The following is a 26,181-nucleotide window of genomic DNA, read 5'->3' as shown; positions in this document are numbered from 1 at the left end:
AATGCATGGAGGTGATCGGCTTAATGGTAGCGGCAATGGACATAGTACCCTTTGCACGCCTACATCTCAGACCGCTGCAATTGTGCATGCTAAGTCAGTGGAATGGGGATTACTCAGATTTGTCCCCTACTCTGGATCAAGAGACCAGAAATTCTCTTCTGTGGTGGCTTTCTCGGCCACATCTGTCCAGGGGGATGCCATTCAGCAGGCCGGATTGGACAATTGTAACAGACGCCAGCCTACTAGGTTGGGGCGCTGTCTGGAATTCTCTGAAGGCTCAGGGATCATGGACTCGGGAGGAGAGTCTCCTGCCTATAAACATTCTGGAATTGAGAGCAGTTCTCAATGCTCTTCTGGCTTGGCCCCAGTTAACAACTCGGGGGGTCATCAGGTTTCAGTCGGACAATATCACGACTGTAGCTTACATCAACCATCAAGGAGGGACAAGAAGCTCCCTAGCGATGATGGAAGTATCAAAGATAATTCGCTGGGCAGAGTTTCACTCTTGCCACCTGTCAGCAATCCACATCCCGGGAGTGGAGAACTGGGAGGCGGATATCCTAAGTCGTTAGACTTTTCATCCGGGGGAGTGGGAACTTCATCCGGAGGTCTTTGCCCAAATACTTCGACGTTGGGGCAAACCAGAGATAGATCTCATGGCGTCTCGACAGAACGCCAAGCTTCCTTGTTACGGGTCCAGATCCAGGGATCCGGGAGCGGTCCTGATAGATGCTTTGATAGCACCTTGGACCTTCGGGATGGCTTATGTGTTTCGACCCTTCCCGATGCTTCCTCGGTTGATTGCCAGAATCAAACAGGAGAGAGCATCAGTGATTCTAATAGCGCCTGCGTGGCCACGCAGGACCTGGTATGCAGATCTAGTGGACATGTCATCCTGTCCACCTTGGTCTCTGCCTCTGAGACAGGACCTTCTAATTCAGGGTCCTTTCAAACATCAAAACCTACTTTCTCTGAAGCTGACTGCATGGAAATTGAACGCTTGATTTTATCAAAGCGTGGATTTTCTGAGTCAGTAATTGATACCTTAATACAGGCTAGGAAGCCTGTTACCAGAAAGATTTACCATAAAATATGGCGTAAATACTTATATTGGTGCGAATCCAAAAGTTACTCATGGAGTAAGGTTAGGATTCCTAGGATATTGTCTTTTCTACAAGAAGGTTTAGAAAAGGGTTTATCCGCTAGTTCCTTAAAGGGACAGATTTCAGCTCTGTCCATTCTTTTACACAAACGTCTGTCAGAGGTTCCGGACGTTCAAGCTTTTTGTCAGGCTTTGACCAGGATCAAGCCTGTGTTTAAAACTGTTGCTCCACCATGGAGTTTGAACTTAGTTCTTAATGTTTTACAGGGTGTTCCGTTTGAACCCCTTCATTCCATTGATATCAAGCTGTTATCTTGGAAAGTTCTGTTTTTAATGGCTATTTCCTCGGCTCGAAGAGTCTCTGAGTTATCTGCCTTAGATTGTGATTCTCCTTATCTGATTTTTCATTCAGACAAGGTAGTTCTGCGTACTAAACCTGGGTTCTTACCTAAGGTGGTCACTAACAGGAATATCAATCAAGAGATTGTTGTTCCATCTTTGTGTCCTAATCCTTCTTCGAAGAAGGAACGTCTTCTACACAATCTAGATGTAGTCCGTGCCCTGAAATTTTATCTACAGGCAACTAAGGATTTTCGACAAACGTCTTCCCTGTTTGTCGTTTATTCTGGTCAGAGGAGAGGTCAAAAGGCTTTGGCTACCTCTCTCTCTTTTTGGCTTCGTAGCATAATACGTTTAGCTTATGAGACTGCTGGACAGCAGCCTCCTGAAAGAATTACAGCTCATTCTACTAGAGCTGTGGCTTCCACTTGGGCCTTTAAGAATGAGGCTTCTGTTGAGCAGATTTGCAAGGCTGCAACTTGGTCTTCTCTTCATACTTTTTCCAAATTTTACAAATTTGACACTTTTGCTTCTTCGGAGGCTGTTTTTGGGAGACAGGTTCTTCAGGCAGTGGTTCCTTCCGTATAAAGAGCCTACCTGTCCCTCCCGTCATCCGTGTACTTTAGCTTTGGTATTGGTATCCCAGAAGTAATGATGACCCGTGGACTGACCACACTTAACAGGAGAAAACAAAATTTATGCTTACCTGATAAATTCCTTTCTCCTGTAGTGTGGTCAGTCCACGGCCCGCCCTGTTTTTATGGCAGGTCTAAATTTTTAAATTATACTCCAGTCACCACTGCACCCTTTGGCTTCTCCTTTCTCGTTGGTTCTCGGTCGAATGACTGGGTGTGACGTAGAAGGGAGGAGCTATATAGCAGCTCTGCTGGGTGATCCTCTTGCACTTCCTGTTGGGGAGGAGTTAATATCCCAGAAGTAATGACCCGTGGACTGACCACACTACAGGAGAAAGGAATTTATCAGGTAAGCATAAATTTTGTTTTTTAAACTTCTCATTTAGTTGATGAATTTTCAAATGACCAACAACATACTGAATTGTCCTTCTCTGATGAGGATCTATCTTAATCACAAGATCCTTCATCAGATATTGACACTAACAAATCTACTTTTTTATTTTAAATGGAGTACATTTGTTCTTTGTTGAAAAAGTGTTGATTATATTGGATATTGAGAAGACTAGTCCTCTTGATTTTAAGGCTAGTTAACATTTAAATTATGTTTATTAACCTGCTGTGGTTACTACAGAGTTTTTTTTTTCCAGTTCCTAATGCTAGGGAATGGAATAGGCTTGGTACTGCTTTTATTCCTCTACGTTTTTAAAAATTGTATCCTTTGCCAGCAGTTAGTTTGGAATTTTGGGAAAAGATCCCCAAAGTTAATGGGGCTATCTCTACTCTTGCTAAACAAACATACTACTATTCCTATGGAAAATAGTATTTATTTTAATTATCCCTCAGATGGGAAACTTGTATCTTATCTAAGGAAAATTTAATTTATTTTCAGGTCCTTTTTTAGGCCTGCAATGTCTTTGGCTGATGTTGCAGCTGTTTCATCTTTTTTGGTTGAAACTTTAGCGCAACAAGTATCGGATTATGATTTGTCTAGCATTGTAAACTTGATTCAACATGCTAATTTCATTTGTGATCCCATCTTTTGATATTATCAAAATTGAGGTTAAATCTATGTCTTTAGCTATTTTAGCTAGAAGAACTTTGTGGCTTAAATCTTGGAATGCTAATTTGATTTCTAAATCCAGATTTCTATTTTCTTTCCTTCCAAGGTAATAAATTATTTGGTTCACAGTTGGATTCAATACTTTCAACTGTTACTGTGGGAAAGGGAGTTTTTTGCCTCAAGATTAAGTTCTAAGGGTAAATCTTAAGCTTCTAACCGTTTTTGTTCTTAATAAGGAACAGAAACCTAATCCTTCCCCAAGTAATATGTTTCTAATTGGAAGCTTTCTTCAAAATGGAATGAATTCAAGCCATTTAAGAGATCAAAGCCTGCCCCCAAATTTGCATGAAGGTGCGGCCCTTATTCCAGCTTAGCTGGTAGGGGGCAGGTTAAGATTTTTCTAAAGTTGTTTGGTTCAATTTAGTCCAAACTCCTTAGATTCAGAATATTGTTTCTCAGGGGGTACAGAATAGGAATCGGAGTAAGACCGCCTGTGAGAAGTCTTTTTCTCTCTCTCACATATTCCAGCAATCCCAGTAAAGGCTCAGATTTTTCTGAAGTGTGTTTCAGACCTGGAGTTATCTGGGGTTTTCATACCAGTTCCATTTCAGGAACGGGGTCTGGGGTTTTATTCAGAACTATTAATTCAAAAGATTTTCTTTCTTTGTGACAATGGTCATGTAAGAGTACCATCTTTCAGAATGGTGATTATAAGGTTTATTCTGCCTTTTGTTCAGCAAGGGCATTATTTGCCCACAATAGACTTACAGGATGCATATCTTCATATTCTGTTTCATTCAGATTATTTTCATTTTCTGAGATTCTCTTTTTTAGAAGAGAATTACCAATTTGTTGCTCTTCCTTTCTGGCCTAGCAACAGCTCTATGAATCTTTTCAAAGGTTCTCTGTGTTTCCTTATTTGGAGAATATCTTGGTACTTGCTTAAGTCTTTTCGTTCTGCAGAATCTCATACGATTCAACTTCTGTTGTTCCTTCAAAGACATGGTTGGAGGATCTTTTTACCAAAAAAGTTCCTTGATTCCTCAGACAAGGGTCACCTTTTTTAGGTTTCCAGATAGATTGTGTCAATGTCTTTGTCTCTAACAGACAAGAGAAAATTTTATATTGGGTTCAGCTTGTCTGAACCTTCAGTCTCTATTATTTCCTTCAGTAGCTATATGCATGGAAGTTTTAGGTCTCATGACTGCATCATCAGACTCTATTCCATTTGCTTGTTTTCATATGAGACCTCTCCAGTTTTGTATGCTGAATTAATGGTGCATGGATTATACTAGGATATCACATTTAATATCCGTGAATCCCAATATTCAATTATCTCTGACTTGGTGGTTAGATCACCATCATATAGTTCTACAGGTCTCTTTGGTTTATACAACCTGGACCGTGTTCACAACAGATGCAAGTCTTTTTAGTTTGGGGAGCTGTCTGGGGATCTCTGACAGCACAAGGGGTTTGGAAATCTCAAGAGGCGAGATTACCATTCAATATATTGGAACTCCGTGTGATTCTCAGAGCTCTTCAGTTTTGGCTTCTATTGAAGAGAGAGACGTTTATTTGTTTTCAGACAGACAATGTCACAACTGTGGCGTATGTCAATCATCAGGGTGGGACTCACAGTCCTCAGGCTATGAAAGAAGTATCTCAGATACTTGCTTGGGCGGAATTCAGCTCCTGTCTAATTTCTGCGGTCCATATCCCAGGTATAGACAATTGGGAAACGGATTATCTCAGTCGTCAGACTTTACATCCAGGAGAGTGGCCTCTTCACCCAGATGTGTTTTTTTTCAAATTGTTCAGATGTGGGGGCTTCCAGAAATAGATCTGATGGCATCTCATCTAAACAAAAAACTTCCCAGGTACCTATCCAGGTCCAGGAATCCTCAGGCGGAAGCAGTGGATGCATTGACATTTCCTTGAAGTTATCAGCCTGCCTATATTTTTCCGCCTCTAGTTCTTCTGCCAAGAGGGATTTTCAAAATCATCATGGAGCAATCGTTTGTGCTGCTGGTGACTCCAGCATGGCCACACAGGTTTTGGTATGTGGATCTTGTTCGGATGTCCAGTTGCCAACCTTGGCCACTTCCATTAAGGCCAGACCTTATATCGCAAGGTTCGTTTTTCCATCAGGATCTCAAATCATTAAATTTGAAGGTATGGAAATTGAACGCTTAGTGCTTAGTCATAGAGGTTTCTCTGACTCGGTGATTAATACTATGTTACAAGCTCGTAAATCTGTTTCTAGAAAGATTTATTATCGAGTTTGACTTACATTTCATGGTGTTCTTCTGATAAATTCTCTTGGCATTCTTTTAGAATGCCTAGAATTTTTCAGTTTCTTCAGGATGGTTTGGATAAGGGTTTGTCTGCAAGTTCCTTGAAAGGACAAATCTCTGCTCTTTCTGTTTTATTCCACAGAAAAATTGCTAAACTCCCTGATATTCATTGTTTTGTTCAGGCTTTGGTTCGTATCAAGCCTGTCATTAAATCAATCTCTCCTCCTTGGAGTCTTAATTTGGTTTTGAAGGCTTTTCATGCTCCTCCGTTTGAGCCTATGCATTTTTTGGTCATTAAATTGCTTTCTTGGAAAGTGTTCTTTCTTTTGACCATCTATTCTGCTAGAAGAGTTTTTTTTAAATTATCTGCTCTTTCTTGTGAGTCTCCTCCTTTTCTGATTTTTTTTTTTTTTTTTTTTTTCATCAGGATAAGGCGGTTTTGCGGATTTCATTAAGTTCCTACCTAAAGTTGTGAATTCCAACAACATTAGTAGAGAAATTGTTGTCCCTTCTTTGTGTCCTAATCCTAAGAATTCTTTGGAAAGATCTTTAGATGCGGTAAGAGCTTTGAAATATTATGTTTAAGCTACTAAAGATTTCAGGAAGACTTCTAGTCTATTAGTTATCTTTTCTGGTTCTAGGAAAGGTCAGAAGGCTTCTGCCATTTCTTTGGCATCTTGGTTAAAGCTTTTGATTCATCACGCTTATTTGGAGTCGGATAAATCCCCGCCTCAGAGGGTTACGGCTCATTCTACTAGGTCAGTTTCCACTTCCTGGGCTTTTAAGAATGAAGCTTCAGTTGATCAGATTTGCAAAGCAGCAACTTGGTCTTCTTTGCATACATTTACTAAATTCTACCATTTGATGTTTTTTCTTCTTCAGAAGCAGTTTTTGGTAGAAAATTTCTTCAGGCAGCTGTTTTGGTTTGATTCTCCTGTTTATAATTTCAGTTTTTTTCTTTTTTATTATAAGATTAAAACTTATGATTTGGGTTGTGGATTAATTTTTTCAGCGGAATTGGCTGTCTTTATTTTTTATCCCTCCCTCTCTAGTGACTCTTGCGTGGAGTTCCACATCTTGGGTATTTGCTATCCCATACGTCGCTAGCTCATGGACTCTTGCCAATTACATGAAAGAAAACATAATTTATGTAAGAACTTACCTGATAAATTAATTTCTTTCATATTGGCAAGAGTCCATGAGGCCCACCCTTTTTTTATGGTGGTTATGATTTTTTTGTATAAAGCACAATTATTCCAATTCCTTTGTTGATGCTTTTTACTCCTTTCTTTATCACCCCACTGCTTGGCTATTCATTAAACTGAATTGTGGGTGTGGTGAGGGGTGTATTTATAGGCATTTTGAGGTTTGGGAAACTTTGCCCCTCCTGGTATGATTGTATATCCCATATGTCACTAGCTCATGGACTCTTGCCAATATGAAAGAAATTAATTTATCAGGTAAGTTCTTACATAAATTTTTATTTTAGCTGTATTGTTGGACATTAGTGGCTAAACGGTTGTTTACTCATTTGAAGGCAACACACTCATTTTGCCATTATATTGTTATAAGTATTATTGCTTAACTGTGCTCCCCCTTAAGTCTAGGATTGATCATATCTTAGTACTATTCAAGAGAAAAAATATAATACAATTCAATTAGATTTCTTTATTTTTTAATTACTTTCTAACTGAATCATAAAAGTTTAATTTTGACTTCCTTTATTGGTAAAACTACACACAATGAAATGAAAGCTATTGACAACAAATGTTCAAAAGGAATTTTATATTTTGCTTATTAAATAACTTATTAGCACTTGTATGGTGGATGCCATTGGACATTGCACTTTTAGAAAACCTATCTTATCCTGATACATGCTATACAGAGAATAATTTAATTATGGTAGGAGCTTATTAAAAAAACAAAACAAATTGGGCTTGAGTGGCCACAGCAAAATCAATAGATAAATATACTTGAGCATTTTCAAGGAGTGTATTCCTGGAAAGAAAGTCCTTCTCATTTATTATTTATTTGTCTTTGAAGGGAAAAATATATATATATCCTGAAAGACCTGGCTATGGCATAAAAGTATTTTCTTTTCTGTAATGTTATACTTTCTCCTCTTCTGCCCCACTTCAGATCTATTTAACTTCTCTTTACTAAATATGTCAGTGAACATCTCCTTCTAATTCCTCGTGCGTTATGTTGTGAGCCAGGTTTGCTTTTTGCTTCCCCCAGATCACAGGTCTTGTGTGTGTGCCCTGTATTTCCCCCCTATAGAGCTTTTGTCTCTAACTGCTCTGTACTTTTGTAGGTTCATGGGACAGCCCCAGATATTGCAGGAAAAGATCTTGCTAATCCCACCGCTTTACTCATGAGTGCAGTAATGATGCTCCGTCACATGGGTCTGCACGACCATGCTCGTAAAATTGAAAGCGCCTGCTTTGAAACTATCAAATCTGGAAAGGTAATGTGTGATAATGGGTCAGCGATATTAGAATCTTTAATGTGTGTGTCTTGTGACATTCTTACCTGAAGCAAGTAGGTTTGAGAGAGATTTTTCTAGGGAACATAATTATTATTGTTTCAATCTTATCACTGTTCTTTCATTTTTATGTTCTTCCACTCTTCATTTTTATTTTTTTGTTTCTTGTTTTCTTGCCAGGTTCTCACTAAAGACTTGGGAGGAAACGCCAAGTGCTCAGATTTTACGGAAGATATTTGTCGCAGAATACGGGACAGCGACTAGCTTTACACTGCAATATGTCCAACCAGCCGACATTAAGCACGCACATCATATCCTGCTGTTTGTGGGTTCATGCCTCCGCACCTACCCCTTACCTGCTAGGTCTGCAAATCTCTAATACTATTTGGAGTAGTTTTGGAGGTGATTTTGGCAGCCGGGAGGTTTGTTAGACTAAAGTGGAATGGAAATGTGTTAATACAGTGGAAAATGTGAAATGGAACACTACAGTCAAATTAAAATGAGATGATCTCTAAGCTCATTTCAATACAATATCCACAGTAGTCTGTACATTTGATTGTGGCTTGAGCTGCTTTGATAGTTTATATCTGCCAAGATATGGTTTATAGCCTTTCTTTTTAAACTTGGTATGTGCTCATCGTGTTTGCTAATGTGTCCTTGACGGAACAGATTTGCTTAAAGTGAAAGTCAACCATAGCGTTTTTAAAATGCTAGGGTTGACTGTTGAAACAAATAAAGGGCACTTTCATTCATGAAGTATAAGATACTTTATGCAGAAAGTGCCTTTTATTCGTTTCAACCGTTCACCGCTTTTAGCTGCTACAGCAGCCCACGGCAAAAAAATATTTTGCTAAGAGGTGAAGTTTTCACCTCTTAGCAAAATCCGGCTCCCATGGGCGCCAAACCGAATTTACCGCACAGTTATTGGCTAAGAGGTGAAAATGTCACCTCTTAGGAAAAAAATTTTTTGGCCGTGGGCTGACGTAGCAGCTAAGAATGGCGAACGGTTGAAATGAATAAAGGCACTTTCTGCATTAAGTATCATATACTTCATGAATGAAAGTGCCCTTTGTTTGTTTCGACAGTCAACCCCAGCATTTCAAATACGCTATGATTGACTTTTACTTTAAGAAAAGATAAATCATTGGAAGGGTGTAACTTGCAAAATAAGTTATCCCAGTAGCAAGTTAGTAGAAACAAACTTGCATAAGTCGGTATGCTCTTTGCACTGTGAGTCTTTATTGTCAATTACAGATTATAACTTGTAAACCAGAAACTGCTGATGCGAACACAGCACAAAATAACGTAACCTAGAGAATAATACACAGTCAATAAACATGCAATATGATGTTATACAGACCTGCAAGAAGAAATGTGAAACAATTCAAATGAATTATTCCTGAGCACAGTCTATTTATTGTATTTCTTTATAGTAATACATCAAATAACTGCTTTAAATTAGTAACTCCCAAAGCATCATACAACCTCTCCTTAAAGTCATCCTCATCTATATTACTCCCATATCTTGTTTTATTGACCTGCTCTTCAAAATACTACTCCATGTATTTGTTACTTTATTTAAAGTAAATTCTAGCGTTTTAAAAACGCTAGGATTTACTATTGAAACAAATAAAGGGCACTTTCATTCATGAAGTATAAGATACTTCATGTAGAAAGCTCCTTTATTTGATTCAATCGATCGCTACAGCAGCCCACGGCTAAAAAATTTTTTGGCTAATAGGTGACGTTTTCACCTCTTGGCCAATAGCCGTGCGGTAATTCCGGCTTGGTGCCCATGGGAGCAAACGAAAACGTCACCTCTTAGCCAAATTTTTTTTTTTTTTTAGCCGTGCTCTGCAGTAGGAGCTAAGAGGGGCGATCGATTGAATCAAATAAAGGAGCTTTCTACATGAAGTATCTTATACTTCATGAATGAAAGTGAAAGTAAATACGATTTACTATTGAAACAAATAAAGGGCACTTTCATTCATGAAGTATAAGATACTTCATGTAGAAAGCTCCTTTATTTGATTCAATCGATCGCCCCTCTTAGCTCCTACTGCAGAGCACGGCTAAAAAAAAAAAAAAAATTTGGCTAAGAGGTGACGTTTTCGTTTGCTCCCATGGGCACCAAGCCGGAATTACCGCACGGCTATTGGCCAAGAGGTGAAAACGTCACCTATTAGCCAAAAATTTTTTTAGCCGTGGGCTGCTGTAGCGATCGATTGAATCAAATAAAGGAGCTTTCTACATGAAGTATCTTATACTTCATGAATGAAAGTGCCCTTTATTTGTTTCAATAGTAAATCCTAGCGTTTGTAAAATGCTAGGATTTACTTTCACTTTAACCTTATTCTGTAACACATCTTCTTTCTTTGACCTGCTGTGCGTATCCCATTTAATTGTTAAGCATTTTTCCTATATTCACATTTTCTTATTGCTTCAGATGAAATTTGACAGTGTTTTATATCATTACATAGCTGGTGCTGCTATTCACAGTTTTCCACTCTGTTTTAAAGTACAGTCCAAATTGTCAGAACCCACCTATATGAATGTCTCTCAAGCCTTATATATTTTTCTTTATAAAGCTCTATTTATTGTATAAATATTCATTATTTCACTCCGTTTTTTTTTGTGTTTATTTGAGCTGCTGCTTTGTATTTTTTTTTTTGCATTTGATTTTTTTTATTTTTATTAAATGTCTTTCTAAAAGATCAATGAGCAGTGTTTGTTTTGTCTATTACATTTTATAAATTTGTTAGTTGGCATAAATCCGCTGTTTATTTCATAACAAATAACTTAAGATTTTTTGCAACAAAAATTAAGTTGTAAATTTATTTTAATGTTTAAGTGCCTCTAAAGAGACGCTAGCATGGCATATGTTTAGCTTGTACACATCCTGTTTACATTACAGTTTCAAGTAATTGAATTGACAAATACATATGTTACTAATGCAGCATCTGGCAATAAACCCTCAGTTGGCAACCATTTATTTAAGGTTATTTTTTTTTCTTCTAGTTTATCACAATAGCACATAATGCAGGAGATGATTCTAGACTGTAGCCATCCACTTGTAGATAGCAAGAAATGTCAAAATCTGCAGCAGTTTGACACGGCTCCTGTCTACATCTGCTGTGGCTCACTAAAGCTTCTAGACATTTTGCTGCATGCCTCTGTAGTGGCAGCAAAAGAACAGGGTCTCTTTCAGGCAAGAACTATATGTTACCCCAAAATTGTTTTCTCTTTTTACTCTCAAGGAAAAGTCTATTTTTGCAGTAATCAGTTACTATAGAGAAATACTCGCCACCTTTATTTTTTAAATTGTGTGTTTTTTTCTTTTGCATGATGTACCGAGTCCACGGATTCATCCTAACTTGTGGGATATTGTCCTTCCTTACAGGAAGTATCAGAGAGCAGAGCTGTCTATATAGCTCCCCCCTTAACTCCACCCCCAGTCATTCTCTTTGCTGGCTGTAAGCAGGAAGGGTAAAGAGAAGAGGTGTTAAACTGTTGTTTTATCTTCAATCAAGTGTTTATTTTTAAATGGTACCGGTGTTGTACTATTTACTCTCAGGCAGGAGATAGATGAAGATTTCTGCCTGGAGGATGATGATCTTATCATTTGTAACTAAGGTCCACTGCTGTTCCCACAGAAGCTGTGGAGTACAGGAAAACTTCAGTGTGAGGAACGGTTTCTTGCTATACAGCAATGAGGTATGTTCAGTCATATTTTCTGCAGAGACTGTGTTAAAGGGACAGTATACACTCATTTTCATATAACTGCATGTAATAGACACTATTATAAAGAATACGATGCACAGATACTGATATAAAAATCCAGTATAAAACTGTTTAAAAACTTACTTAGAAGCTGTCAGTTGAAAAGGTAGCTGGAAAGCCCACTGCAAGTGGCAAATAAGACACTCCCCCCTCCCCCTTCTTTTGCATATGAAAAGACTATTTACACAAACAGGAGCAAGCTGGAGAAGGTAGCTGTCGGTATTCACATTAAACTTTGGGGCTTGGTTAGGAGTCTGAAAATCAGAGCAATGTTATTTAAAAATAAGCAATACTATACATTTATTTAAAAAAAAACAAAAAAACTTTATGGGCTATATAAATAGATCTATAAAACATTTAACTCAGAAAGGCTGACAGTGTCCCCATTAGGGGAAGGGTAAGCAGTAATCCTAGTGTTATCAGAGGTCTTTACTAGCTTGCATAAAGGGTTAATTTTTTTGTGGGCACTCAGTTTATGTGAATTTGTGATAAACGTTTTTGTGTCTGGGAATAACGTTTTCTGTTTTATGGGACATTTGCTTGAGGGTTCTTTGGGGTTGTTTATAACCCACATGGCTTTCAGGCAGGGTTTGTTAGTTTTGTGTAGCCCCCAGCAACATCGAGTGAGGTGGGCGGGGCCTACATTTACAAGCAGCCAGCAACTTCTAATGAGGTCCTGAGAGTCTTCTGAGGGACTAATTGAAGCTTTAAACCCCATTTCTCCAACATAGGTGTGTCCGGTCCACGGCGTCATCCTTACTTGTGGGATATTCTCTTCCCCAACAGGAAATGGCAAAGAGCCCAGCAAAGCTGGTCACATGATCCCTCCTAGGCTCCGCCTTCCCCAGTCATTCTCTTTGCCGTTGCACAGGCAACATCTCCACGGAGATGGCTCAGAGTTTTTTGGTGTTTAAATGTAGTTTTTATTCTTCTATCAAGAGTTTGTTATTTTAAAATAGTGCTGGTATGTACTATTTACTCTGAAACAGAAAAGAGATGAAGATTTCTGTTTGTAAGAGGAAAATGATTTTAGCAACCGTTACTAAAATCGATGGCTGTTTCCACACAGGACTGTTGAGAGGAATTAACTTCAGTTGGGGGAAACAGTGAGCAGACTTTGGCTGCTTGAGGTATGACACATTTCTAGCAAGACTTGGTAATGCTGGAAGCTGTCATTTTCCCTATGGGATCCGGTAAGCCATTTTCTTAATTTTCAATATAAGAATAAAAGGGCTTCACAAGGGCTTTAAAGACTGGTAGACATTTTTCTGGGCCAAAACGATTACTATATAAGCATATTTAATGGTTTATAACTTTGGAGAGTTATTTTAATCTTGGGAATTTTGTTAAAAAAACGGCAGGCACTGTATTGGACACCTTTTTCACTGGGGGCCTTTTCTAGTCATAGGCAGAGCCTCATTTTCGCGCCACTAATGCGCAGTTGTTTTTGAGAAGCAAGGCATGCAGATGCATGTGTGAGGAGCTCAGATCCACTGAAAAAGCTGATTGAAGGCGTCATTTGGTATCGTATTCCCCTCTGGGCTTGGTTGGGTCTCAGCAAAGCAGATACCAGGGACTGTATAGGGGTTAAATGTAAAAACGGCTCCGGTTCCGTTATTTTAAGAGTTAAAGCTTTCAAATTTGGTGTGCAATACTTTTAAGGCTTTATGACACTGTGGTGAAATTTTGGTGAATTTTGAACATTTCCTTCATACTTTTGCGTATATTCAGTAAAAAAGTGTGTTCAGTTTAAAATTTAAAGAGACAGTAACGGTTTTATTTTAAAACGTTTTTTGTGCTTTGTTATCAAGTTTATGCCTATTAACATGTCTGAACTATCAGATAGACGATGTTCTGTATGTTCGGAAGCCAAGGTTCCTATCCATTTTAAATATATGTGATGAATGTGACAAACAAAGTAGGGACAATGATGCCACTGATAATAATGTTGCCCAAAATGATTCCTTAAGTGAGGGGAGTAAGCATGGTACTGCATCATCTCCTTCTATGTCTACACCAGTCTTGCCCACTCAGGAGGCCCCTAGTGCATCTAGTGCGCCAATCCTCCTTACTATGCAACAATTAACGGCTGTAATGGATAATTCTATTAAAAATATTTTAGCCAAAATGCCCACTTATCAGCGAAAGCGCGACTGCTCTGTTTTAGATACTGAAGAGCATGAGGACGCTGATGATAATGGTTCTGACATGCCTTTACACCAGTCTGAAGGGGCTAGGGAGGTTTTGTCTGAGGGAGAAATTTCAGATTCAGGAAAAATTTCTCAACAAGCTGAACCTGACGTTATTACATTTAAATTTAAATTGGAACATCTCCGCGCTCTGCTTAAGGAGGTGTTATCTACTCTGGATGATTGTGACAATTTGGTCATTCCAGAGAAATTATGTAAGATGGACAGGTTCCTAGAGGTCCCGGTGCCCCCCGAAGCTTTTCCTATACCCAAGCGGGTGGCGGACATTGTAAATAAAGAATGGGAAAGGCCCGGCATACCTTTTGTCCCTCCCCCTATATTTAAGAAATTATTTCCTATGGTCGACCCCAGGAAGGACTTATGGCAGACAGTCCCCAAGGTCGAGGGAGCGGTTTCTACTCTAAACAAACGCACCACTATCCCTATAGAAGATAGTTGTGCTTTCAAAGATCCTATGGATAAAAAATTAGAGGGTTTGCTTAAAAAGATGTTTGTTCAGCAAGGTTACCTTCTACAACCAATTTCATGCATTGTTCCTGTCACTACAGCAGCGTGTTTCTGGTTCGAGGAACTAGAAAAGTCGCTCAATCAAGCATCTTCTTATGAGGAGGTTATGGACAGAGTTCAAGCACTTAAGTTGGCTAACTCTTTTACCTTAGACGCCACTTTGCAGTTAGCTAGATTAGCGGCGAAAAATTCAGGTTTTGCTATTGTGGCGCGCAGAGCGCTTTGGCTGAAGTCTTGGTCGGCGGATGTGTCCTCCAAGAACAGATTGCTTAACATCCCTTTCAAGGGGAAAACGCTGTTTGGCCCTGACTTGAAAGAGATTATTTCAGACATCACTGGGGGAAAGGGCCACGCCCTTCCTCAGGATCGGTCTTTTAAGGCTAAAACTAAAACAAATTTTCGTCCCTTTCGCAGAAACGGACCAGCCTCAAATTCTACATCCTCTAAGCAAGAGGGTAATTCTTCTCAAACCAAGCCAGCCTGGAGACCGATGCAAGGCTGGAATAAAGGTAAGCAGGCCAAGAAGCCCGCTACAGCTACCAAGACAGCATGAGATGCTGGCCCCCGATCCGGGACCGGATCTGGTGGGGGGCAGACTCTCTCTCTTCGCTCAGGCTTGGGCAAGAGATGTTCAGGATCCTTGGGCACTAGAAATAGTTTCTCAAGGTTATCTCCTGGAATTCAAGGAACTACCCCCAAGGGGAAGGTTCCACAGGTCTCAATTGTCTTCAGACCAAATAAAAAGACAGGCATTCTTACATTGTGTAGAAGACCTGTTAAAAATGGGAGTGATTCATCCTGTTCCATTAGGAGAACAAGGGATGGGGTTTTACTCCAATCTGTTCATAGTTCCCAAAAAAGAGGGAACATTCAGGCCAATTTTGGATCTCAAGATCCTAAACAAATTTCTCAAGGTCCCATCGTTCAAGATGGAAACCATTCGGACAATTCTTCCTACCATCCAGGAAGGTCAATTCATGACCACGGTGGATTTAAAGGATGCGTATCTACATATTCCTATCCACAAGGAACATCATCGGTTCCTAAGATTCGCCTTTCTGGACAAGCATTACCAGTTTGTGGCACTCCCATTCGGACTAGCCACTGCTCCAAGAATTTTCACAAAGGTTCTAGGGTCCCTTCTAGCGGTGCTAAGGCCAAGGGGCATTGCAGTAGTACCCTACTTGGACGACATACTGATTCAAGCGTCGTCTCTGCCACAAGCAAAGGCTCATACGGACATTGTCCTAGCCTTTCTCAGATCTCACGGGTGGAAAGTGAACGTAGAAAAAAAGTTCTCTATTCCCGTCAACAAGGGTTCCCTTCTTGGGAACAATAATAGACTCCTTGGAAATGAAGATTTTTCTGACAGAAGCCAGAAAATCAAAACTTCTAAGCTCTTGTCAAGTACTTCATTCTGTTCTTCTTCCTTCCATAGCGCAGTGCATGGAAGTAATAGGTCTGATGGTTGCGGCAATGGACATAGTTCCTTTTGCGCGAATTCATCTAAGACCATTACAACTGTGCATGCTCAGACAGTGGAATGGGGATTATACAGATCTGTCCCCGACGATCCAAGTAGATCAGAGGACCAGAGATTCACTCCGTTGGTGGCTGACCCTGGACAACCTGTCCCAAGGGATGAGCTTCAGAAGACCAGAGTGGGTCATTGTAACGACCGACGCCAGCCTGGTGGGCTGGGGCGCGGTCTGGAAACACCTGAAAGCTCAGGGTCTATGGTCTCGGGAAGAATCTCTTCTCCCGATAAACATTCTGGAACTGAGAGCGATATTCAATGCTCTCAAGGCTTGGCCTCAGCTAGCAAAGGCCAAATTCATAAGGTTTCAATCAGACAACATGACGACTGTTGCATATATCAACCATCAGGGGGGAACAAGGAGTACCCTGGCGATGGAAGAAGTGACCAAAGTAATTCACTGGGCGGAGCTTCACTCCTGCCACTTGTCTGCAATCCACATCCCAGGAGTGGAAAATTGGGAAGCGGATTTTCTGAGTCGTCAGACATTTCATCCGGGGGAGTGGGAACTCCATCCGGAAATCTTTGCCCAAATAACTCAATTATGGGGCATTCCAGACATGGATCTGATGGCGTCTCGTCAGAACTTCAAAGTTCCTTGCTACGGGTCCAGATCCAGGGATCCCAAGGCGACTCTAGTAGAGGCACTAGTAGCGCCCTGGACCTTCAACCTAGCTTGTGTTCCCACCGTTTCCTCTCATTCCCAGGCTGGTAGCCAGGATCAATCAGGAGAGGGCTTCGGTGATCTTGATAGCTCCTGCGTGGCCACGCAGAACTTGGTATGCAGACCTGGTGAATATGTCATCGGCTCCACCATGGAAGCTACCTTTGAGACGGGACCTTCTTGTTCAAGGTCCGTTCGAACATCCGAATCTGGCATCACTCCAACTGACTGCTTGGAGATTGAACGCTTGATTTTATCAAAGCGTGGGTTCTCAGATTCTGTCATTGATACTCTTATTCAGGCTAGAAAGCCTGTAACTAGAAAAATTTAACATAAAATATGGAAAAAATATATCTGTTGGTGCGAATCGAAAGGATTCCCATGGAACAGGGTAAAAGTTCCTAGGATTCTATCCTTTCTACAAGAGGGTTTGGAGAAAGGATTATCTGCAAGTTCTTTGAAGGGACAGATTTCTGCTTTATCTGTTTTACTTCACAAAAAGCTGGCGGCTGTGCCAGATGTTCAGGCTTTTGTTCAGGCTCTGGTTAGAATCAAGCCTGTTTACAAACCTTTGACTCCTCCTTGGAGTCTCAATTTAGTTCTTTCAGTTCTTCAAGGGGTTCCGTTTGAACCCTTACATTCCGTAGATATTAAGTTATTATCTTGGAAAGTTTTGTTTTTGGTTGCAATTTCTTCTGCTAGAAGAGTTTCAGAGTTATCTGCTCTGCAGTGTTCTCCTCCTTATCTGGTGTTCCATGCAGATAAGGTGGTTTTGCGTACTAAACCTGGTTTTCTTCCGAAAGTTGTTTCTAACAAAAATATTAACCAGGAGATAGTTGTGCCTTCTTTGTGTCCGAATCCAGTTTCAAAGAAGGAACGTTTGTTGCACAATTTGGATGTAGTTCGTGCTCTAAAGTTCTATTTAGAGGCTACAAAGGATTTTAGACAAACATCTTCCTTGTTTGTTGTTTATTCTGGTAAAAGGAGAGGTCAAAAAGCAACTTCTACCTCTCTCTCTTTTTGGCTTAAAAGCATCATCAGATTGGCTTATGAGACTGCCGGACGGCAGCCTCCTGAAAGAATCACAGCTCATTCCACTAGGGCTGTGGCTTCCACATGGGCCTTCAAGAACGAGGCTTCTGTTGATCAGATATGTAAGGCAGCGACTTGGTCTTCACTGCACACTTTTACCAAATTTTACAAATTTGATACTTTTGCTTCTTCTGAGGCTATTTTTGGGAGAAAGGTTTTGCAAGCCGTGGTGCCTTCCATCTAGGTGACCTGATTTGCTCCCTCCCATCATCCGTGTCCTAAAGCTTTGGTATTGGTTCCCACAAGTAAGGATGACGCCGTGGACCGGACACACCTATGTTGGAGAAAACAGAATTTATGTTTACCTGATAAATTACTTTCTCCAACGGTGTGTCCGGTCCACGGCCCGCCCTGGTTTTTTTAATCAGGTCTGATGATTTATTTTCTCTAACTACAGTCACCACGGTATCATATGATTTCTCCTATGCAAATATTCCTCCTTTACGTCGGTCGAATGACTGGGGAAGGCGGAGCCTAGGAGGGATCATGTGACCAGCTTTGCTGGGCTCTTTGCCATTTCCTGTTGGGGAAGAGAATATCCCACAAGTAAGGATGACGCCGTGGACCGGACACACCGTTGGAGAAAGTAATTTATCAGGTAAACATAAATTCTGTTATTATCGCTTCCTAAGGGCAGGTAGGGCCACAGCAGAGCTGTGGCAAGGTGCTTATAGGGGTGTTTAACCGGTTTTAGACATATTTCAATCCGTTTTTTTCATTTGGGGGTTTATTGCTTATTAACTTGTGGTGCAATCTTAGTGGGTACACTGTTAAAATTTCTCTTAAAGGCACAGTACCGTTTTTGCATATTGTGCTTTTTCATTAAATAAAGTGTTTTCCAAGCTTGCTTGCTTTACTAGTCTGTTAAACATGTCTGACAATGAGGAAACTCTGATATGTCTATTAATTGCAAACAGCATATTTTGACTTGAAAAGTTTGGCATTAGATGATTCTCAGACAGAAGGAAATCAGGTTTTGCCATCTAGTTCTCCCCAAGTGTCACAACCAGTAACGCCCGCACAAGGGACGCCAAGTACTTCTAGTGCGTCTAATTCTTTCACCTTGCAAGATATGGCTTCAGTTATGAATACTACCCTCACAGAGGTTTTATCTAAGCTGCCTGGGTTGCAAGGGAAGCGCAGTAGCTCTGGGTTAAGAACAAATGCTGAGCCTTCTGACGCTTTAGTAGCTGTATCAGATATTCCCTCACAATGTTCTGAAGTAGGGATGAGGGATTTGCTGTCTGAGGGAGAGATTTCTGATTCAGGAAAGATGTTCTCTCAGACAGATTCAAATATGACGGCATTTAAATTTAAGCTAGAGCACCTCCGCTTATTGCTCAGGGAGGTTTTAGCTACTCTGGATGATTGTGATCCTATTGTAGTTCCAGAGAAATTTTGTAAAATGGACAAATATTTAGAGGTTCCTGTTTGCACTGATGTTTTTCCGGGCCCTAAGAGGGTTTCGGACATTGTTACTAAGGAGTGGGATAAACCAGGTATTCCGTTCTCTCCCCCTCCTGTTTTTTAAGAAAATGTTTCCCATTTCTGACACCATAAAGGACTCATGGCAGATGGTCTCTAAGGTGGAGGGAGCTATTTCTACCCTGGCTAAGCGTACAACTATACCTATTGAAGACAGTTGTGCTTTCATTGATCCTATGGATAAAAAATTAGAGGGTCTCCTAAAGAAAATTTTTGTTCATCAAGGTTTTCTTCTTCAACCTATAGCATGCATTGTTCCTGTAACCACTGCAGCTGCCTTTTGGTTTGAGGCTCTAGAAGAGGCTCTTCAGATGGAGACCCCACTAGATGATATTTTGGACAGAATTAAGGCTCTTAAGTTGGCTAATTCTTTTATTACAGGCGCCGCTTTTCATCTTGCTAAATTAGCAGCTAAGAATTCAGATTTTGCCATTTTAGCACATAGAGCGTTATGGCTTTAAGTCCTGGTCAGCTGATGTGTCGTTTAAATCTAAGCTTTTGTCCATCCTTTTCAAAGGTAAGACCCTATTCGGGCCTGCATTGAAAGAGATAATTTCAGACATTACAGGATAAGTCTCACACGGACTTAGTGTTGGCCTTTCTAAGGTCTCACAGGTGGAAAGTGAACGTAAAAAAGAGTTCTCTTTCCCCCCTCACAAGAGTTTCATTTCTAGGGACTCTGATAGACTCGGTGGACATGAAAATATTTCTGACGGAGGTCAGGAAATCAAAGATTTTGTCCACCTGCCGAGCTCTTCATTCTATTCCACGGCCGTCAGTGGCTCAGTGTATGGAGGTAATCGGACTAATGGTAGCGGCAATTGACATAGTTCCGCTTGCTTGCATCTCAGACCACTGCAACTATGCATGCTCAATCAGTGGGGATTATGTGGATTTATCTCCTCAGATAAATCTGGATCAAGAGACCAGAGACTCTCTTCATTGGTGGTTGTCACGGGATCATCTGTCCCAGGGAATGTGTTTCCGCAGGCCAGAATGGGTTATAGTGACAACAGACGCCAGTCTTCTGGGCTGGGGTGCAGTCTGGAATTCCCTGAAAGTTCAAGGTTTGTGGACTCGGGATGAGGCTTTCCTACCGATTAAATATTCTGGAATTAAGAGCGATATTCAATGCTCTCCAGGCATGGCCTCAGCTGGCTTCGGCCAGATTCATCAGGTTTCAGTCGGACAACATCACGACTGTGGCTTATATCAATCATCAGGGCGGAACAAAGAGTTCCTTAGCGATGATAGAGGTCTCAAGGATAATCTAATGGGCAGAGGCTCACTCTTGCCATCTGTCAGCGATCTATATCCCAGGTGTAGAGAACTGGGAGGCAGATTTTCTAAGTCGTCAGACTTTTCACCCGGGGGAGTGGGCACTCCATCCGGAGGTGTTTGCTCAGCTGGTTCGGCTATGGGGCACACCAGAGTTGGATCTGATGGCGTCTCGTCAGAACGCCAAACTTCCTTGTTACGGCTCCAAGTCAAGGGATCCTCAGGCTGTACTGATAGATGTGCATGCAAACAGGTGTATAATATGTATTAATACTTTCCCCTTCTGGTGAACCTTTGGTTTGTAAAGCACTTTTATTGCTCTTGAGAAAGACGGCTGGGACCGTTGAAAAGCTTTTGCGTTGAGCCAAATAAAGACAAACTTTTTTACTGAATCTGTGATATTGTCGTTTCATATTGGGAAGGAGCCGGTAACCTGCAATATACACTCACCACTATTTTGCACCTAGAGTTATACAACCGAGGAAGGAAAGGAAGATACCAACGACTGATACAAGCTGAACCAGCGCCTCCAGCTAGCACACCTGTACTGATAGATGCTCTAGCAGTACCCTGGTCGTTCAACCTGGCTTATGTGTTTCCACCTTTCCCTCTCCTTCCACGTCTGATTGCCAGAATCAAACAGGAGAGCATCTGTAATTTTGATAGCGCCTGCGTGGCCACGCAGGACTTGGTATGCAGACCTGGTGGACATGTCATCCCTTCCACCATGGTCTCTGCCATTGAGACAGGACCTTCTGATTCAAGGTCCATTCAAGCATCCAAATCTAATTTCTCTGCAACTGACTGCATGGAGATTGAACGCTTGATTCTATCAAAGCGGGGGTTCTCGGAGTCGGTCATAGATACCTTAATTCAGGCTCGAAAGCCTGTCACCAGAAAATTTTTTCATAAGATATGGCGTAAATATCTTTATTGGTGCGAATCCAAAGGCTACTCATGGAGTAAGAAAAGGATTCCTAGGGCTTAGCCCCTACTCCAAACTTTCTTGTAGAAAGGACAATCGGCTAGTTCCTTAAAGGGACAGATATCTGCTTTATCAATTCTACTGCACAAACGTCTGGCAGATGTTCCAGACGTTCGGGCTTTTTGTCAGGCTTTAGTTAGAATTAAGCCTGTGTTTAAACCTATTGCTCCGCCATGGAGTCTAAATTTAGTTCTTAGTTCTTCAGGGGGTTCCGTTTGAACCCATGCATTCCATAGATATTAAGCTTTTATCTTGGAAAGTTTTGTTCCTAGTTGCTATCTCTTCAGCTCGAAGAGTTTCTGAACTATCTACCTAAGGTTGTTACTAACAGGAATATCAATCAAGAAATTGTTGTTCCTTCTCTGTGTCCTAATCCTTCTTGTAAGAAGGAACGTCTGTTGCACAACTTGGACGTGGTTCGTGCTTTGAAATTTTATTTGTAGGCAACCAAAGATTTTCGTCAAACATCTTCTTTGTTTGTTGTCTATTCTGGAAAGCGTAGGGGTCAAAAGGCTACGGCTACTTCTCTTTCCTTTTGGCTGAAAAGCATCATCCGTTTTGCTTATGAGACTGCTGGACAGCAGCCTCCTGAAAGGATTACAGCTCATTCTACTAGAGCGGTAGCTTCCACATGGGCTTTTAAAAATGCTTCTGTTGAACAGATTTGTTTGTATGAAGCGACTTGGTCGTCGCTTCATACCTTTTCAAACTTTTATAAATTTGATACTTTTTTTGCTTCTTCGGAGGCTATTTTTGGGAGAAAGGTTTTGCAAGCAGTGGTGCCTTCCGTTTAGGTTCCTGTCTTGTCCCTCCCTTCATCCGTGTCCTAAAGCTTTGGTATTGGTATCCCACAAGTTAGGATGAATCCGTGGACTCTGTACATCATGCAAAAAAAAACAAAATTTATGCTTACCTGATAAATTTCTTTCCTTTGCGATGTACCGAGTCCACGGCCCGCCCTGTCTATTCAAGACAGTATTTTTTTTTTTTTTTATGTAAACTTCAGTCACCTCTGCACCTTTATAGTTTCTCCTTTTCTTCCTTGGCCTTCGGTCGAATGACTGGGGGGTGGAGTTAAGGGGGGAGCTATATAGACAGCTCTGCTGTGGTGCTCTCTTTGCTACTTCCTGTCAGGAAGGACAATATCCCACAAGTTGGGATGAATCCGTTGACTCGGTGCATCGCAAAAGAGAGAAATTTATCAGGTAAGCATACATTTTTTTTTTTAAAAAAAAATTTTCTGGGCTAACCAACTCTCCTCTCCTTAGCCCATGAAAGGAAATATCTAACCTGTTTCTGCAAGGGATAACCAAGTACTATTACTGTATATTATGTAAGACTCTACACCCTTATTGGTCAGGCGCTGTCTGCCCTACATTCAGCTACCCATTCCCTCATTCACCGTTGGATTTCTCATCATTACATCTCATTTTGTTTGTCTGTTCTTTGAGCCTCAAACATCATGCGATTACCAAGTGAACCGGAAGGGTTAATTTATTTTTTTATTTATTTTTTCATTTTAGTTCTGGTGTGTTTGAGGTTGGTGATACCACAAACTACAAATATGTTCTCATTTGTCTCGTCTTATCTTTTAGCATAACATGTAAACAGTTTTTGATATCCAATCTATACAGTGGCTTACAAGATGTGTTTTGGGTTATTGCCAGCGTTTGGTTTTGCCAAATTTCAGTCATGTGGGCATTTGTTTAATCTGAGTATTGTTTTGGATTTGTTATTATTTTCAAAGAGAACAGCAAATATATACAGCTAATTTCTTCTATAAAGGTAAGACGAGTCCACGGATTCATCCTTTACTTGTGGGATATTATCCTCCTGCTAACAGGAAGTGGCAAAGAGCACCACAGCAGAGCTGTCTATATAGCTCCTCCCTTAGCTCCACCCCCAGTCATTCTCTTTGCCTACTCTAAGTACTAGGAAGGGTAAAGTGAAAGAGGTGATAAAATATTTTTTTAATTTCTTCAAACAAGAGTTCCGTTTGCTCACTTGCATCTCAGACCACTGCAACTTTGCATGCTCAGACAGTGGAATGGGGATTATGCAGATTTATCTCCTCAGATAAATCTGGACCAAGAGACCAGAGACTCTTCTTTGGTGGTTGTTCACAGGATCATCTGTCCAAGGGAATGTGTTTTCACAGGCCAGCGTGGGTCATAGTGACAACGGGCGCCAGCCTATTGGGCTGGGGTGCAGTCTGGAATTCCCTGAAAGTTCAGGGTTTGTGGACTCGGGAGGAGGCTCTCCTCCCGATAAATATCCTAGAACTGAGAGCGATATTCAATGCGCTTCAGGCGTGGCCTCAGCTGGCGTCAGCCAGATTCATAAGATTCCAGTCGGACATCACGACTGTAGCATATATCAATCATCAAGGGGGAACAAAGAGTTCTCTAGCAATGATAGAGGTTACCAAAATAATTCGATGGGCAGAGACTCACTCTTGCCATCTATCGGCAATCTATATCCCAGGGGTGGAGAACTGGGAAGCAGATTTTCTAAGTCGTCAGACTTTTCATCCGGGGGAGTGGGAACTCCCTCCGGAGGTGTTTGCACAATTGATTCAGCAATGGGGCACACCAGAATTGGATCTGATGGCGTCTCGTCAGAACGCCAAACTTCCTCATTATGGGTCCAGGTCAAGGGATGCTCTACCTGGCTTATGTGTTTCCACCATTTCCTCTCCTTCTTCGTTTGATTGCCAGAATCAAACAGGAGAGAGCTTCAGTGTTTTTGATAGCACCTGTGTGGCCACGCAGGACTAGGTATGCATACCTGGTGGACATGTCATCTCTTCCACCATGGACTCTGCCACTGAGACAGGACCTTCAGATTCAAGTTCCATTCCAGCATCCAAATCTATTTTCTCTGAGGCTGACTGCTTGGAGATTGAACGCTTGATCTTATCCAAGCGGGGGTTCTCGGAGTCGGTCATAGATACCTTGATTCAGGCTCGAAACCAGATGTCATAAGATATGGCGTAAATATCTTTATTGGTGCAAATCCAAAGGCTACTCATGGAGTAAGATAAGGATTCCTAGGATTTTGTCCTTTCTACAAGAAGGTTTGGAGAAGGGGCTATCAGCTAGTTCCTTAAAGGGACAGATATCTGCTTAATAAATTCTACTGCACAAACGTCTGGCAGATGTTCCAGACATTCAGTCGTTCTGTCAGGCTTTAGTTAGAATCAAGCCTGTGTTTAAAACTGTTGCTCCGCCATGGAGTTTGAATTTAGTTCTTAAAGTTCTTCAAGGGGTTCCGTTTGAACCTATGCATTCCATAGATATCTTGTTTTCCATGCTGATAAGGTGGTTTTGCGTACCAAATCTGGATTCCTTCCTAAGGTTGTTACTAATAAGAATATTAATCAGGAAATTGTTGTTCCTTCTCTGTGTCCTAATCCTTCCTCTAAGAAGGAGCGTCTATTGCACAACTTGGATGTGGTTCATGCTTTAAAGTTTTACTTGCAAGCGACCAAAGATTTCTGTCAAACATCTTCTTTGTTTGTCGATTCTGGAAAATGTAGAGGTCAAAAGGCTACGGCTACCTCTCTTGCCTTTTGGCTGAAAAGCATCATCCGTTTGGCATACGAGACTGCTGGACAGCAGCCTCCTGAAAGAATTACAGCTCACTCTACTAGAGCGGTGGCTTCCACATGGGCTTTTAAAAATGATGCTTCTGTTGAACAGATTTGTAAGGCTGCGACTTGGTCTTTGCTTCATACCTTTTCCAAATTTTACAAATTTGATACCTTTTGCTTCTTTGGAGGCTATTTTTGGAAGAAAAGTTCTTCAAGCAGTGGTGCCTTCTGTTTAACCATCTGTCTTGTCCCTTCCGTTCATCCGTGTCCTGTAGCTTTGGTATTGTATCCCACAAGTAAAGGATGAATCCGTGGACTCGTAGAAGAAATTAATTTATCAGGTAAGCATAAATTTACTTTTCTTCTATAAAGGTAAGATGAGTCCACGGCCCGCCCTGTCATTTTAAGACGGATTATATATATATATATATATATTTTTTTTTTATTTTTATTGAGGAAAAAAAAATAGATAGATAAATGTGTACAAGATCTATAAAGATAATACAACAATCATTTGATATACATGACAAGTGCTGGTCCTCAGTTTTCTACCCCTAAAAATGCTGGTGCAGGCCACTCTTGGACCTTATCTGCTAACTTTATAAATTGTCAGGGGTTTAAATTGAGCTTAAGTAACACAAAAGAAGAAAATAGAAAAACAAAAACAAAGGGCAAATTGCATCTGAGGTTACATATGAAAAGATATAACATATTTTGATGATGTAGATGCTTAAACCAGAGCTGATCAACTTATCTTCACCAAACTCACACTTTAACATTTAATTGGCATTTTTGCATCTTAAGGGAGGAATAGATATGGTCCTTTACCACCTATGCCTGGATCTTATCATATTACTTTGCATGCTTTATATTCATTTTACTAATACTTTCCATGGGGAGAAATATGTGCTGTCTCTGAGTCCAAGTTCCAAGTGGTGTTTCTTGTTAGACCATAACTATTCAGTGGTTGTCCCAAAATGCACTGTCCGTGTTTGGCTCCATTCCTTACGTATATATTATATGTTACTGAGAACCCAGGTGCGCCGCGGGCCGCAATAGGATCCCAGCTGAGTCTTGTCGCATCACTGCGGAGCCAAAGCTTTGTGCTGCATTTATGTTCCTCCTTCAACTATTAA

The 26,181-nt window shown here is 40.8% G+C and overlaps 1 protein-coding gene across 1 annotated transcript in view; it reads left to right on the top strand.

Annotated features, from left to right (window-relative positions):
• The window catches only part of IDH3A (isocitrate dehydrogenase (NAD(+)) 3 catalytic subunit alpha), a 37,750-nt gene extending 29,300 nt beyond the window's left edge, over positions 1 to 8,450 (top strand). The window contains exons 10-11 of the mRNA XM_053717276.1: positions 7,745 to 7,897; positions 8,096 to 8,450. Coding sequence (XP_053573251.1) covers positions 7,745 to 7,897; positions 8,096 to 8,179 — 237 coding nt within the window. The 3' untranslated portion in view covers positions 8,180 to 8,450. The remainder of the gene's footprint in view (positions 1 to 7,744; positions 7,898 to 8,095) is intronic.
• The last annotated feature ends 17,731 nt before the right edge of the window (positions 8,451 to 26,181 follow it).

This window comes from Bombina bombina, chromosome 6 (assembly GCF_027579735.1).
Source record: "Bombina bombina isolate aBomBom1 chromosome 6, aBomBom1.pri, whole genome shotgun sequence".
In the NCBI taxonomy this organism is placed as follows: Eukaryota; Metazoa; Chordata; class Amphibia; order Anura; family Bombinatoridae; genus Bombina; species Bombina bombina.
The sequence above is the reverse complement of the archived record's forward strand: the minus strand, read 5'-3'. Positions and strand labels throughout refer to the sequence as shown.